Here is a 14610-nt window from a genome sequence, read left to right as displayed (position 1 = left end):
AAAAAAAAAAAAAAAAAAAAGAGTATATATCTTACCAGGATGTCGATCATCAAATGGATCTGGATCTCCTTTACGATATTCTTCAGTTTCTTTTTCAATTAATTCAGACATCCTAGCACAAAAAGAAGAGTCAACAAGTTAACTCTGAACAAGCACACAAAAAACTATCAGGCATTGTAATACATACCTGTAATCCCAACACTCAGAAGGTTGAGGCAGCTGGACAGTGGTGGCGCACGCCTTTGATTCCAGCACTTGGGAGGCAGAGGCAGATGGATTTCTGAGTTCGAGGCCAGCCTGGTCTACAGAGTGAGTTCCAGGACAGCCAGAGCTACACAGAGAAACCCTGTCTCGAAAATCAAAAAAAAAAAAAAAAAAGGTTGAGGCAGGAGACCTGCTTTAAGTTCAAGGGTAACCTAGGCTACCTAGTAAACATCATCAGGACAGTTAGAGCCATATGGTAAGACCATGTCAGGGAAAAAAAATAGCTGAAATTCAAAAGTGTACCATGAACAATCAATCAATAGTGAAGGGACAAAATACAAAGTTAGAAAAACATGATTTTCCTGATGAATAACAAAATCTAAATAATCACCTCATAAAATAATTTATACTCAGTCTCCTTGCATTACAAAACACCACCACCACCTCAGAAACTTAAGCCAACAAGTCGTCATTAAAACCTTCATCTTCAGACAGGCATGGTAGTACATGCCTGCCACCACTAACTAACTTTCTAATACCCATTTCTCAGCTCTTGTTTCCTATCTCTCTGCTTCACTTAGCACAATTAGGTCTCCAGCTTCCAGGGACTAACTATATTCCTTAAATTAAGTCCAAGTAGTACGATGGCCTGCAATTATCTAACTTCTACCAATTCTGTGAAAGCTTCTTTCTATTCTCCTATCTCTAATATTTTATTAAACTTCAAACACATGGCCCTTTCTGCTATTTACAGAATCCAAGTTCATTCCTTTTTCAAGGCCATTCCATGTTCTATTTTGTTAGCCTATAATGTTCCTTCCACCCTCTAGGCCTCTACCATGGCCCCAAGTAAATATTCTCTTGCTTTTATAAAAGATTAGTTTTCCCTGTTCCAGGATTTCACCTAAATACAATCATATAAAGTCTTACTGTGCCAAGATACTTCTAAGAAAGCATCTATGTGGTGATAACAAATTCCTTTTTATTCATGAACTCCTTTTTATTTTTCTTGTGTACGTACAGGTATACATGTGTACATACGTGTGGAGGCCAGGAGACAATCTCAAGTGTCATTCCTTAGGAATGCAATCTATGTGGTTTTCTTTGGGGCAAGGTCACTCACTAGACTGGAACTCACCAAACAGGAATGGGAGGCTGCCCAGCAAGCCCCAGAGACTGTCTTGTCTCTACCTTCCCAACAATGAGATTACAAACGTACATCTGTATGCCTGAATTTTGAAAAAAAAAAAAAATTGAACCAAGATGTGGTAGCTCCAGAAGCAGAAGCCAGCACATCTTTGAGTTCCATCAGCCTGGTCTACAGACTGAGTTCCATGATAGTCAGGGCTATACAGAGAAACCCTGTTTCAAAAACAAAACAAAACAGCAAAGAGAAGAAAAAAATCAGACTCAGAAATCCGCCTGCCTCTGCCTCCCAAGTGCTGGGAATAAAGGCGTGCACCACCACTTCCCGGCTTGTCAAATTTTTTTTGGTTTTTTTGGTTTTTCAAGACAGGGTTTCTCTGTATAGCCCTGGCTGTCCTGGAATTCACTCTGTAGACCAGGCTGGCCTCATCAAAATATTCTTATATTTTCCTCCAACACCTTTTTTTTTTTTAAGATTTATTTATTATATCTAAGTACACTATAGCTCTCTTCAGACACCCCAGAAGAGGGCATCAGATCTCATCACCGATGGTTGTGAGCCACCATGTGGTTGCTGGGAATTGAACTCAGGACCTCTGGAAGAGCAGTTAGTGCTCTTAACCCCTGAGCCATCTCTCCAGCCCCGCAACACCTTTTTTTAATCTGTGTGTTTGTACATGCATTAAGGGTACCCACAGAGGTGAGAAGAGGATATGAGAGCTGGAGTTATATAGGCAGTTAAAAGCAGCCCAACATGGGTGCTGGGAAACAAATTCTACATGAATAACAAGTGTTCTTAACACTCCGCCATTTTTGTTAACCCCAACACACCTATTTTTTAAAATACAGTTTTGTGTATATGAAAAGACAGTTAAGTTTTCTATGAAAAAAAACAAATGATTCTTACCTGGTAAGGATAGGTACCATATCCTGCCCACTGCCATGGTCCTTTTCCCACTGTTCCAGCAGGGTAGTGAGCTCAGCTTTGGAGTCCACATGTACCACTACTGTAGTCATGACTTGGCCTAAAGAAGACAAAACAATAAGAAATGAACAGAACAAATATTTGACATTGTCCCCACAAAAAGTGTGAAGGGAAGTAGGTGATAAGCTGGACTGGGAAAATGGCACATTTGTTAAAGAGTCTGAGGCTAGCCTGGTCTATATAATCAGTTTTAATCCAGCTAGGGCCACACATAGAAATTATGTCAGTGTGGGGAAAAAAAAAAATGCCTACGAGGCAGTAGTGGTGCACACCTTTAATCCAAGCACTCAAAGGCAAGGGAATCTAAGTTCGAAACCAGCCTGGTCTATAGACTTGAGTTTCAGGACAGCCAGCGCTACACAGAGAAACCCTCTCATGAATAACAAAAACAAAAAACAAAAAAAAGGCTTGAAACTAAAAAGGTAAGGCTGCAATGCATTGTGAATTTACTAAATGTCACTGGGTTGTAGATCTACAATCTCAGGAAGTGGGAAGACAGACTTTTACTTGTAGCTCCAGCTGACCTAGCTCTCACTATGAAGCCACCATACTAGGTTTACTTTTTTTTTTTTTTGGAGACAGTATACTTTTGAACTCACTCAGTAACCAAGAATGACCTTTGATTTTCTTATCCTCCAACTTCTATCTCCCAAGTACTAGGATTAGAGGTATGTAACCATCACAGTAAATTATAAAGTGCTAAGGCTTGAATACATGCAGACAACGGCTCTACCATGTAAGAATAACCCAACCCTTTTCATTTTATCCATATTTTTAAAGAATTATTTATTTATTTAATGTATATAAATACATTGTAGCTGTCTTCAGACACACCAGAAAAGGGCATCAGATCCCATTACAGATGGTTGTAAGCCACCAAGTAGTTGCTGGGACTTGAACTCGACCTTTGGAAGAACAGTCAGTGCTCTTAACCACTGAGCCATCTATTCAGCCATTTTTTCCATATTTTTAACGGAGGTTTAAAATTTAAAAAAAGAAAAAGAAAAAAAGCCAGATGTGCTATTACAATGCCTTTAATCCCAGTACATGAAAGGCAAAAGCAGGAGCATCTGTGTAAGTTCCAGGACAACCAGAAAGGACTACATTAGAGAAAGATTCTGTCAAAAAGAACAAGCCAGGTGTGGAGGATGCAAGCCTTTAGTTCTGGCACTTGGGAAGCAAAGGCAGGTGGATCTGAGTCTGAGGCCAATGTAGTCTACAAAGAGAGTTCAAGGACAGTCAGGGATACAGGGCTAACCCCTATCTTGATTTTAAAAAAAGAAAAAAAGAAAGCAATGAAGGAATGCCCTTAAGCAATGAGCCTTCTCGAACACACACACACACACACTGTTAATTTTTACTGCTTTCATTTACTTTCTTCTTGACAGTGACAGGTATTGAACCCACTCAGAGCCTTGCTTATGTTAAGAACTCAGTAACATCCAGGCAGCAGTGGCGCACACCTTTGATCCCAGCACCTGGGAGGCAGAGGCTGATTTCTGAGGCCAGCCTGGTCTACAGAGTGAGTTCCAAGATAGCCAGATAGTCAGGCTACAGAGAAAGCCTGTCTTGAAAAACCAAAAAAGAAAAAGAGAACTCAGTAATTTTATTGAGCTACATCCCTAGTGCTTGGTTTATTTGTTTCAATGTTTGGAATTAGGAATTCTAGAGTCACACATGGTAAGCAATCACTCTAATACTGAGCTACATCCCCAGTGTTTGTTTAGGATTGTTGATATTTTAGTTTAGGTTTTTTGGGTTGTTGTGGGAATTTTTTTGTATTAAGACAGAGTCTAGTTGCCCAGGTTGTCCTTAAACTTAATCTGTCCCTCAAGTAGACCTTGAACCTTTAGTATTCCTAGCTCAGCTTCCTCAGTCCTAGGCCTTTTGGGCCTGTCACACAAGGACCATGTATCCATGGGGTTGAATTAGTTTGATTTGGTTTGATTTGGTTTTGAGAATAGTGTGTCACTATGCAATTTGGACTTAAACTCATGGAAGTTCAACTTAGGAGTGCTAGCCTCCTGAGGACTATCACAAGTGTACCACCATGCCTGATGCATTAACATTTTCAAGGTTCCTCCACATATTTGCACAATTTAAAGAAGAAAAATGTTTTTAAAGAACAAGAAAGGAGCTGTAATAAATGTGAATTCAGAGGCATTAAAACAGTAAAATTTGGGGCTGGGGAGCTGTTAAGAGCATTGTCTGCTCTTCCAGATTGCTGAGTTCAATTCCTAGCACCACATGATGGTTCACAACCATCTATACTGAGATCTGATGCCCTCTTCTGGTGTGTAGGCTTATATGCAGATTCAGTACTTAACACACGTTAATAAATGAAATCTAAAAAAAAAAAGTAAAATATTACAACTCAACTTAGAAACACACACAGAGGCTGCAGATCCAGTTCTACTGTGATAAAGCATTTTCCTGTCACCACAAAACCCTGGGTCTGAGCTCTAGAGTGTGTGTGTATATGTGTGTGTGTGTGTGTGTGTGTGTACACATATATGTATATATGCTTATATATTATACATAAATGTTTATACATGTAAGTATACTGTATATAAATAATTGTTTATATATTATAAAGTAATATATACAAATACTTACATATAAACTCAGTCTGGTGGTACCATTATATACCTTTAATTCTAGCACTTTTAGGAGTCACAGACAGGCAGATTTCTGAGTTCAAGGGCAGCCTTGTCTACAGATCAAGTTCCCAGACAGCCAGAGCTACACAGAAAAACCCTACCTCAAAAAACAAACAAAAAAAAACAGGCATGATGACATATACTTGTAAGGGAGACAAGACTATAAAGTAGTTCACAGACAAAAGAAATATATATGAAGAAACACACACACACACACAAAGGAGTTACGGAAAAAGTCAAGCTTATTTTGGGCTACAGTGAGTTTAAAAAGGCCTGTTAGGTAACTCAATAGGTAAATGTGCCTGCTGCTGAAACTGATGACCAGTTTGATCCCTGAGACCCATATGGTAGAAAGAACTGAAGCCCAAAAATTGTCCTCTGACCTCTAAATGCAAGCCACAAATACAAGTGCCCTCCATTTACACATACTAAAACATAATTCCTTTTTATCTTATGTGTATGAGTGTTTGTCTATATGTATATATCTCAGATGACAGACAGGGCATAGGATATACTAGAACTAGAACTATGAACTGGACAGTTGTGAGCTGCCATGGGTGCTGGAAACTGAACTAGTTCCTCTACAAGAATAGCAAGTGCTTTTAAAAGCTAAGTCCCAGAAATTAACTGGTGGTAATTAGTGACATATAGAAAACCCTAGGTTTGCCGGGCAGTGGTGGCGCATGTCTTTAATCCCTGCACTTGGGAGGCAGAGACAGGTGGATTTCTGAGTTCAAAGCCAGCCTGGTCTACAGAGTGTGTTCCAGGACAGCCAGGGCTATACAGAGAAACCCTACCTTGAAAAAGTAAAAAAAAAAAAAAAAAAATGCCCTTTTTGGGCTGGAGAGATGGCTCAGCGGTTAAGAGCACTGACTGTTCTTCCAGAGGTCCTGAGTTCGATTCCCAGCAACCACATTGTGGCGCACAACCATCTGTAATGGGATCCGATGCCCTCTTCTGGTGTGTCTGAAGACAGCTATAATGTATTCATATACATAAATAAATAAATCTTTAAAAAAATAAAAATAGGAAAGTAAATACCATGAAAGTTTACCCATCTATCATCAAAAGGCTTTATTTATATAAAATTTACAAGGTATCATTTTGTTTGGTGTAATATAGCAGGTATGCATCATTTAATTCATACTTACTTTGTTTTGGAGGGCAGGAGTCCCTATGTACCCCTAGCTAGCCTAGAACTCTCTATAGAACAAGCTAGCCTTGAACTCATAAAAGATCTGCCTGTCTCTGCCTCCAGAGTGATTGAAGAATAAACCACTACAAAGTTTTTTATAAGTATCATGCAAAAAGTTATGACACACACCTAATGATGACGGAATCAATGGTCACCAAGATGGAATATCCAGCCCAGGGTACTGAGATAAGTAATTAACTAACTTACATGCTTAATTTTCACAGCCACCCTGCAAGGTGACTTTTATGGATGAGGAAATGAGTTAAAAAGGTTTTCAAGACCACACAAATGACACATCCCAGAAAAGAATTGACAATTTAGAAGAACTCAAATCCCAACTGCTGAAATGTCTGGGAATTCTTACATAACTTCTCTAAATATCAAAATGTTTGAAAAATATCTCAACTTCTCTTTCTATTAAATAGAAACAGTTGTAGGGGCTAATGAAAGTTCTGTATTACAGAATATGAATTCTTTTTTTTTTTTTTCCCCGAGACAGGGTTTCTCTGTATAGCCCTGCCTGTCCTGGAACTCACTCTGTAGACCAGGCTGGCCTCAAATTCAGAAATCCACCTGCCTCTACCTCCCAAGTGCTGGGACTAAAGGGGTGTGCCACCACTGCCCAGCCCAGAATATGAATTCTTAAGTACGTTTAAAATATGTATTTATATACATGGAATTTCCTCACTCATAAGAATGTGTACCAAGCCGGGCGGTGGTGGCGCACGCCTTTAATTCCAGCACTTGGGAGGCAGAGGCAGGCGGATTTCCGAGTTCGAGGCCAGCCTGGTCTACAGAGTGAGCTCCAGGACAGCCAGGGCTACACAGAGAAACCCTGTCTCGAAAAACCAAAAAAAAAAAAAAAAAAAAGGAAAGGAAATTTCCTATAAGAAAGGCCCTGAGTCAATCCCCAACACCAAAAGGGGAAAGGAGGGAAATTCCAAATTTACAGCTTCAAGCAAAAAGTTAACACTATGACAGTCATTCACAGTAATAAAGTTATATAGGATAGTCATTCACTATCTCCTTTACAAAAACATAGTGGTAATAAACCAACTCCAATCCCTTTAACAGAGTTCGTTTTTATTATATTTTATTATTAAATTTAGTAACACTGTTAACAGTAAATACTATGCTCAAAAAAATGTGGAAAAATTCCTCAAATTACCTTAACACCCAAAAATAAACCCCTGTTCCAAATGGTTAGAGTAACTGCTATATACAAACACAAATCTTAAGGTGGGCAGTGGTGGCGCACCCCTTTAATCCCAGTTCTCGGGAAGGCAGATCTCGGAGTTCAAGGCCACCCTGGTCTAAACTGAGTTTCAGGGCAACCAAGGCTACACAGAGAAACCCTGTCTCAAAAAAAAACAAAAACACAAATCATGACATGGGACTTAAATGTACATATGCTTATAAAAGCCTTGAAGATAAATGCCATTAAACCCAAGGAGAAAAAAGTCTTGAAAGCCTTCAAGTGACCCTACCAATGAACTTCCTACTATACATTTTTTTTTTTAAGTTATATTGGTCTATGTTTAATACCAGTGCCTTGTTTAAAGAAAAAAAAAAGGGACTGGCTATGGTTGGCTTTGGTCAGTCTTGCTTCTTCATTTCTCGGGTCTAGGTCTCCGCTTCCTAAACAGGTCAGGATTCTGGGTTTTATCTTCAGGACTCACATAGTGGAAGAAGAAATCAAACTCTTTGTAAGTTCTCTGGCCTTCACACCTAGGGGTTCAGCAAGCACCATGGGCATAGCATTCTCCTGGATCTAGGATGATCGATTGAAGCCCATGGCATAAACTCCTTGGAGAAGCTTTGGCTTCTCTGTAGACAAGCCTGGCCTACTATACTTTAACAAGGGGCTTGCAATAGGAAGATAGTGCTACAATAAATTAAAACGTGCAGGCTGCTTAAAAGGCTTCGCCTGAAAGAGTTAGGAAAAAACGGCAAACCCAGCAGTGGTGACAGACGCCTTTAATTCCAGGGAATCTTAATTCGAGGCCAGCCTAGTCTACAATGAGCTCGGGAAGGGAAAAAAAAAAAAGGGTAACATAACATAAACAAAAACGAGTCATGTGTTACTCAAAAACTACTACTACACACACTCCAAGAGTATTTCCTCATCAAACGGAAAAACCAGAGAGCTCCTACAGCAGTAAGAGGAAACGGACCGACACCGTCTAGGAACAGAAGACAAAAGTATGGCAAACGCCCTCGAAAGCCCAGTTAAAAAAAAAAAACAAAACAAACAACTAGAAACCCTTGGAACAAGCGCTGGAGAAGCCTGGCAGGCAACCTGAGGTCAGATTCGGCGTCTGGGCACCCACATACCTCTCTCCCCCTTCCACTCTCTACAGTGCCGTAGAGAATGGGAGGGGTTCCCGGAGAGCTCCGCCCCCTCGCCCGCTCCAAGGGCCGGGAGGGTGCAAGTGGGAGGTGGCACGGAGCCGACCGAGGGAAAAGCCCGCCCAGGTGACTGAGGCTGGAGGCGGGGACACGGTCCGGGAAGGGGTCCATCGTGCGGCAGGGAAGAGCAAGCCCCTCGGTCTCGTGAGGAACAGAGACGCGGAGGTGAAGAGAGAAATTCAAAGAGCACCTCCTTCAGGTAGCGGCGAGCCTACCCGGCCCTCCACGCCCCGGCGGAAGAGTTACTCTTAAAGACTGAAGGAAGAACCTGGAGGCCCCGCCCCCGGGCCGGGGATCGTAGAGAGGAAAGTCTGGGCAGGCCGCGGGCCCAGCCTCCCCGGTGGTCTTGCCCGCCCCCTCGCCGCCCGCAGCCGAAGCAGGTGCCGCCCCTCCCCCAGCGCGGCGCCCACTCTCCCGCCCCGCGGGCCGCGCACTCCGTCTCCTCGTGCCCCTGCCAGAGAGCCGGCTCCTTCCTAATCCCGCTCACCTTCGCGAGCGGCTCCGCCGCTTCTCCCCGGACCCCTCCAGCGGCCACGGTTCTCACACACCGCCTCTGGTCCCGCACTCACTCTCCCTCACTCACTCACTCACACACACACACAGCGCGACCACGGCTCCTGAGCGGCCCACATATTATGCGTCACTCGCAGGCTACGTGAGGGGCTCGCGCACGCGCGTGCCTAACGTTGGCGCGAGGTTCCCGACGAGCGGGGAAGGGGGAGGAGCGGAGGACCATTAAAAGCGCTCCTGGGAAATGAAGTTCTGCGTTTAAGGGCGGGGATAGTGGGGCTAGGCCTACCATTAAGCGCCCAACTCAGCGCATTGACTTCTGGTATTTGTAGTTCTCTTTAAGGCGGAAGTGAAAAGTAAAGGAAGGAATGGATCTTTCTAAAAGCCCGGGCTGGCCGGATAACTTTGTCAGGACCTAATTCTACCCTGTGTCATCGAAGGGCTTAGTAGGACTCTGCCACATCAGCCCTAGAAGATGCCAGAGTCAAAGAATGCATTTCACACAAATGTACCAGAAACAACTGTACCCATAAGAAACTCATCGGTTTTCCTTTGTCTTTCTGTTAAAAACATATTCGGCAGGAATCAAAAAAACATCCGTTACCATGTATTATATGTGAGGGAGAAAAATGAAAAAAAAAAAAAAGCCCTTCGGTGAAAACAACTAATCACGGATGCCATCTAATTCCATTTATCAATTTTAGAGTTAAGGAAAATGTAACAGTAAATGACTTGCCTAGCTTCACAAACCAAAGGGAAGCAGCATCAGAAGGATCTGATTTTGACCCAGCGACTCTGTGTGAGAGCATGGAGGATAATGATAACTCCACAATTGAGCAGAATCTTGACACAACCTACCTAGACGTCAGGACTCATGCAACTCACTATTGTTCTTGGCGTTCTGGGTGAGTTCTGTGCGTTTCCATAGAGCGATCACAGCCAATACGTTCACGTGGAAATTATAAGACACTGTGGACCTCTTGTCGTGATCAGACTCTACGGATGTTACTAAGCCTGTATCAGAGGAGTGGTAGTGGCGGTGGTGCATGCCTTTAATCCCAGAACTTGGAAAACAGGCAGGCAGATCTCAGAGTTCAAGGCCAGCCTGGTCTACAGAGTGAGTTCTAGGACAGCCTGGGCCGCAAAAGGAAATCTCGAAAAACAAGTTAAAAAAATAAATAAATAAAAATAAATAAAAAAGAAGTCAGCTTAAGTTCACCACCACCCTACGCCACCCACCTGAGTACTCAGTTCCTTCCTCACTCAGTTGTGTGCATGCAGTAACAGCTATTTGAGGTACAAATTCTAGAGGGTGAATAGCAGTGCTACAAGCATGTAACCCATAGTCACTCTCTTCCTACCACACAGCTTTCTCCTATGCATCTGAAATCTTGTCTCGAGCTATAATGGCCATTATTTAATTAGACTTTATAGCAGACTTGAAACAAATGGTTTTTCCAAAGATTTATTTAATTTTATGTGAGTAGCCTGTCGCTCTCTTCAGACACACCAGAAGAGGGCATCGTATCCCATTACAGATGGTTGTGAGCCACCATGTGGTTGCTAGGAATTGAACTCAGGACCTCTGGAAGAGCAGTCAGTGCTCTTAACTGCTGAGCCCCAAATCAAATGTTTTAATTACTCTCATCATTTCCAACACCAGAGCAGATAAGGCTAGCCAACTTAATGGAGGAGAAATCAAAAGTAGTAATGTTGAATGAAGAGTTTCGCTGGGCATGGTGTCACATGCCTTTAATCCCAGCACTTGTGAGGCAGGTGGATCTCTGAGTTAGAGGCCAGCCTGGTCTACCCATTCATTGAGTTCCAGGACAGCCAGAGCTACATTTAGATAGATAATGTCTCAAAACAAACAGAAAGACAAAAAAGATACAGATTTTGGTGCTGGAGAGAGCTTAGCATGAAAGAGCACGCTGCTCTTCAGAGGACCAGGATTTGATTCCCAGCACCCACATGCCAGTTCACAACCATCTGTATATTCAGTTCCAGGAATCAGGAATCAGATGCCCTCTTCTGGCCTCTAGGCATCATGCATGCATGTAGTGCACCTATATACAAGCAAGTACAACATTTGTACACATAAAATAAACCTATAATTTTTTTCCTTTTTTTTTTTTTTGTTTGTTTGTTTCTTTTCTGGTTTTTGAGACAGGGCTTCTCTGTGTAGCCCCGGCTGTCCTGGAACTCACTCTGTAGACCAGGCTGGCCTTGAACTCAGAAATCTGCCTGCCTCTTCCTCCCAAGTGCTGGGATTAAAGGTGTGTGCCACCACCGCCTAGCTTTTTTTTTTTTTTTTTTTTTAAGACAGAGCCTCAATATCCAGCTCTGGCTGTCCCGGACTCCCCTACGCAGACCAGCTCTGGCATTAAAATCACAGAGATTCACACCTGCCTCTGCATTCCAAGTGCTACAATTAAAGGCTTGGACCACTATGACCAGCTGTATTTTTATCTTAAAAGAGAGAGTTCACAACACCTATAATAAATACTATTTCAGGCAGCTTTCCTGCCATCTCTGGGCTATGAACCCAAAATGTAGAGGGATGGATCCTCCAGGCATCCTCAATCCCTTGGATACCTTATCTCTCCCTGTAGTCATAGCTACAAGAGCCCTGTGGGAACCCAAAGCCCAGTTCATCAAAGCAGAAGGCGCTACCTCATTCTGTCACCAGATGGCACTACTCCACTTTAGGAACCCAGTGTGGGGGTACTGGGTTGGTGGTCTTAAGGGGCATCAAATGGGATTAGAGAAGCTAAATCTGGGACATTGTAGTACAGAGCAGAAATACAGGTTCTGTCTAGAAGCAACTCCCTCAAGAATCTCTACCATGCCAGGCAGCAGTGAGGCACACCTTTAAACCCAGCACTCAGAAGGCAGAGGCAGGGGAATCTCTGTGAGTTTGAGGCCATCCTGGTCTGTAGAAAGAATTCCAGGACACCCAGTGCTACTCGCAAGAACACAAAACAAAACAAAACAAAACCCTGTCTTGACAAACCAAAATCATTGGGGCTTGTGAGATGGTTCAGAGGGTAGGACCGCTAACTGCTCTTCCGAAGGTCCTGAGTTCCAATCCCAGCAACCACATAGTGGCTCACAACCACCCGTAATGAGATGATGCCCTCTACAGCTACGGTGTAATTATGTATAATAATAAATAAACTTTGAGCCGGAGCAAGTGGGGTCTACCGGAGCGAGCAGAGGTCCTAAAGTCAATGCCCAACAACTAACCATCTGTACAGCTACAGTGTGTACTCATATACATAAAATAAATGAATCTTTAAAAAGAAAAAGAAAAACCAGAATCATCATCTTCATCATCATCACCATCACCATCATCTCCTTCCTACGCTGGCCATGGCAGTGCAAGCCTCCAATGCCAGAACTTGAGAGATGAGGACCAGAAGTTCAAGATCATCCTTGGCTAACACACCAGCGTTGAGGCAAACCTCAGACACATGAGACCTTTGTCTCCAAGAATAATCAACATCTCCACCCTCTAACTTTTGCAGTCCTCTCTCCCTCACTCTGAACACCATGTAAAGCCACAGCCACATGCCTGCAAGCACTCCAGACTCCCATTCTGGAAAGAAAGAGCAGCACCCAGGCTTCCCTAGCCACATATTCCAGGTGTGATCATTGGCATATTTCACAGGAGGGGCATTACCCACATTGCTAGATAGGAAAACGTGTGTATTAGGCACCCATGTTTATAGCCAACTTTCACACCTAAGCACATAGAAGCACAAAACCACAGATAACCCAGGCCTGCACACCCAGCTTGATTTCTGGCACGTTGGATCTCAGTCCTGAAAAGGAGCATTTTATCCTGGACTGTTTGTTTTGGCTTTTTTGGTAGACTATCTGAGAGCTTTGTTACCCTGCTCTACTCAGGCCTCTCTCCCTTGTGGGACAACTGAGAAATGGGAGGAATCATGCTCACTGCGCTCCCCAGAATCAGAAAGGACAAGAGGAGCAGAGCATAGTGGGGCATATCTTTCCCAGCACTTGGGGCAGGCAGATCTCTGAGTTACAGGCCAGCCTGGTCTACAGAGTAAGTTCCAGAACAGCTAGGACTATTGCACAGAGAAACCCTGACTCAAAAAACAAGACAACAACAAAAGAGAGAGAGAGAGAGACAGAGACAGAGACAGAGACAGAGACAGAGAGACAGAGACAGAGAGAGAGAGACAGAGAGAGAGAGAGACAGAGAGAGACAGAGAGAGACAGAGAGAGAGAGAGAGTTTTTAAAATAAAGGATTGGGGAGCTGGAGAGATAGCTCAGCACTTAAGAGCACCAGCTATTCTTCTAGAGGACACAAGTTCAATTCCCAGCACCCACATGGCAACTCATAACTGTTCCAGGGGATCCAGCACCCTCACAGATGCACATATAGGCAGGCAGAACACCAATGTACATAAAATTTTAAAAAGTTATTTTAAAAAATGAAGGGCTGGGGCTGGTGAGATGGCTCAGCGGGTAAGAGCACCGACTGCTCTTCCGAAGGTCCTTGTGTTCAAATCTCTGAAGACAGCTACAGTGTACTTCTTTATAATAAATAAATCTTTGGGCCGGATCGAACTGGGAGTGAGTGGGGCCAACCGGAGCGAGCGAAGGTCCTAAAAGTCAATTCCCAACAACCAGATGAAGGCTCACAACCATCTGTACATCTACAGTGTGCACTCATATACATGAGATAAATAAATAAATCTTTTTAAAAAAAATGAAGAGCTGGCCTGTACTCCCATGCACACATGTGTGAATAGAGACAACATTTTAAGACAGTAAAAGGAAGAAAGACAAGGCAAGAGGTGCCCCAGCTCCAGCCCCAGGATCAAGGGTGACGATCTTAGACATAACCTACCTATCCCCGTCACAAGTGTGCCCATTCTTTCTAAAAACTCCACAGTAGCATCCTCTGGGCTTCAAGCTCCACCTCCTTCTATTACTACTTTTCTCCAAGCGCCTCCTCTCTAGGTTCATCCAACCCAGGTGCTACCCAACACTGCCTGCTTGCTTCTGGAACTCAGTGAAGCTAGTCTTTCATCTGCTTAATGGTCTCCTGCCGATTGAACTTGACGAAACTATCAGCATCACAGATGTTTCTGAGAATAGCATTAGTGCTACCAGGCTCTGGGGACCCCAGTCTAGGCAAAAAGGAAATCTCAGTCATGCACTAGTTGACCCACCCAGTAAGTGCCAAACTGTCCTCCAGTTCCCCCAACTCCCCCATCTTCCCCCAAATGTGGGCAGACTGAGCACTCCTACCTAATTATATCTGTGTCCACATCTTCATTTAACAGAGAAATAAACTGAGGCTCTACAAAGATAATTGTTTAACTCCCTGCCTTATCTGATGAGTTCAACACCACTCCATAGAGGCCAGAAGGAAATAAGACAATGACCTTTAACCTATCCAGTTCCCACATCCCCCGGGCCCCAGACAGAGAGGAGAGCTCTACATAATTATTGAGGACAATAAAAA

At 43.2% G+C, this 14610-nt stretch overlaps 1 protein-coding gene across 8 annotated transcripts in view; it reads right to left on the bottom strand.

The window, feature by feature from the left end:
* The window catches only part of Dcaf1 (DDB1 and CUL4 associated factor 1), a 72109-nt gene that overhangs the window by 53599 nt on the left and 3900 nt on the right, over positions 1-14610 (bottom strand). For 2 of the 8 annotated variants that reach the window (XR_004111390.1, XR_004111391.1), the window contains exons 1-3: positions 9846-9926; positions 2258-2375; positions 36-112 (exon numbers count right to left, since the gene is read on the bottom strand). Coding sequence is in view for 5 of the 8 variants with exons in the window: in XM_031343669.1 (XP_031199529.1) it covers positions 36-112; positions 2258-2375; positions 9846-9918 (268 nt within the window). In the remaining 3 variants the exon portion in view is untranslated. Of the gene's footprint in view, positions 1-35; positions 113-2257; positions 2376-9086; positions 9242-9845; positions 9936-14610 lie in introns of those variants that run through there. The other 6 variants (XR_004111392.1, XM_031343669.1, XM_031343666.1 and 3 more) reach the window with 6 other exon arrangements.

The sequence above is a fragment of the Mastomys coucha genome, unplaced genomic scaffold (assembly GCF_008632895.1).
Source record: "Mastomys coucha isolate ucsf_1 unplaced genomic scaffold, UCSF_Mcou_1 pScaffold23, whole genome shotgun sequence".
In the NCBI taxonomy this organism is placed as follows: domain Eukaryota; kingdom Metazoa; phylum Chordata; class Mammalia; order Rodentia; family Muridae; genus Mastomys; species Mastomys coucha.
Note: the sequence above shows the minus strand (reverse complement) of the source record. Positions and strands in the feature narration are given on the sequence as shown.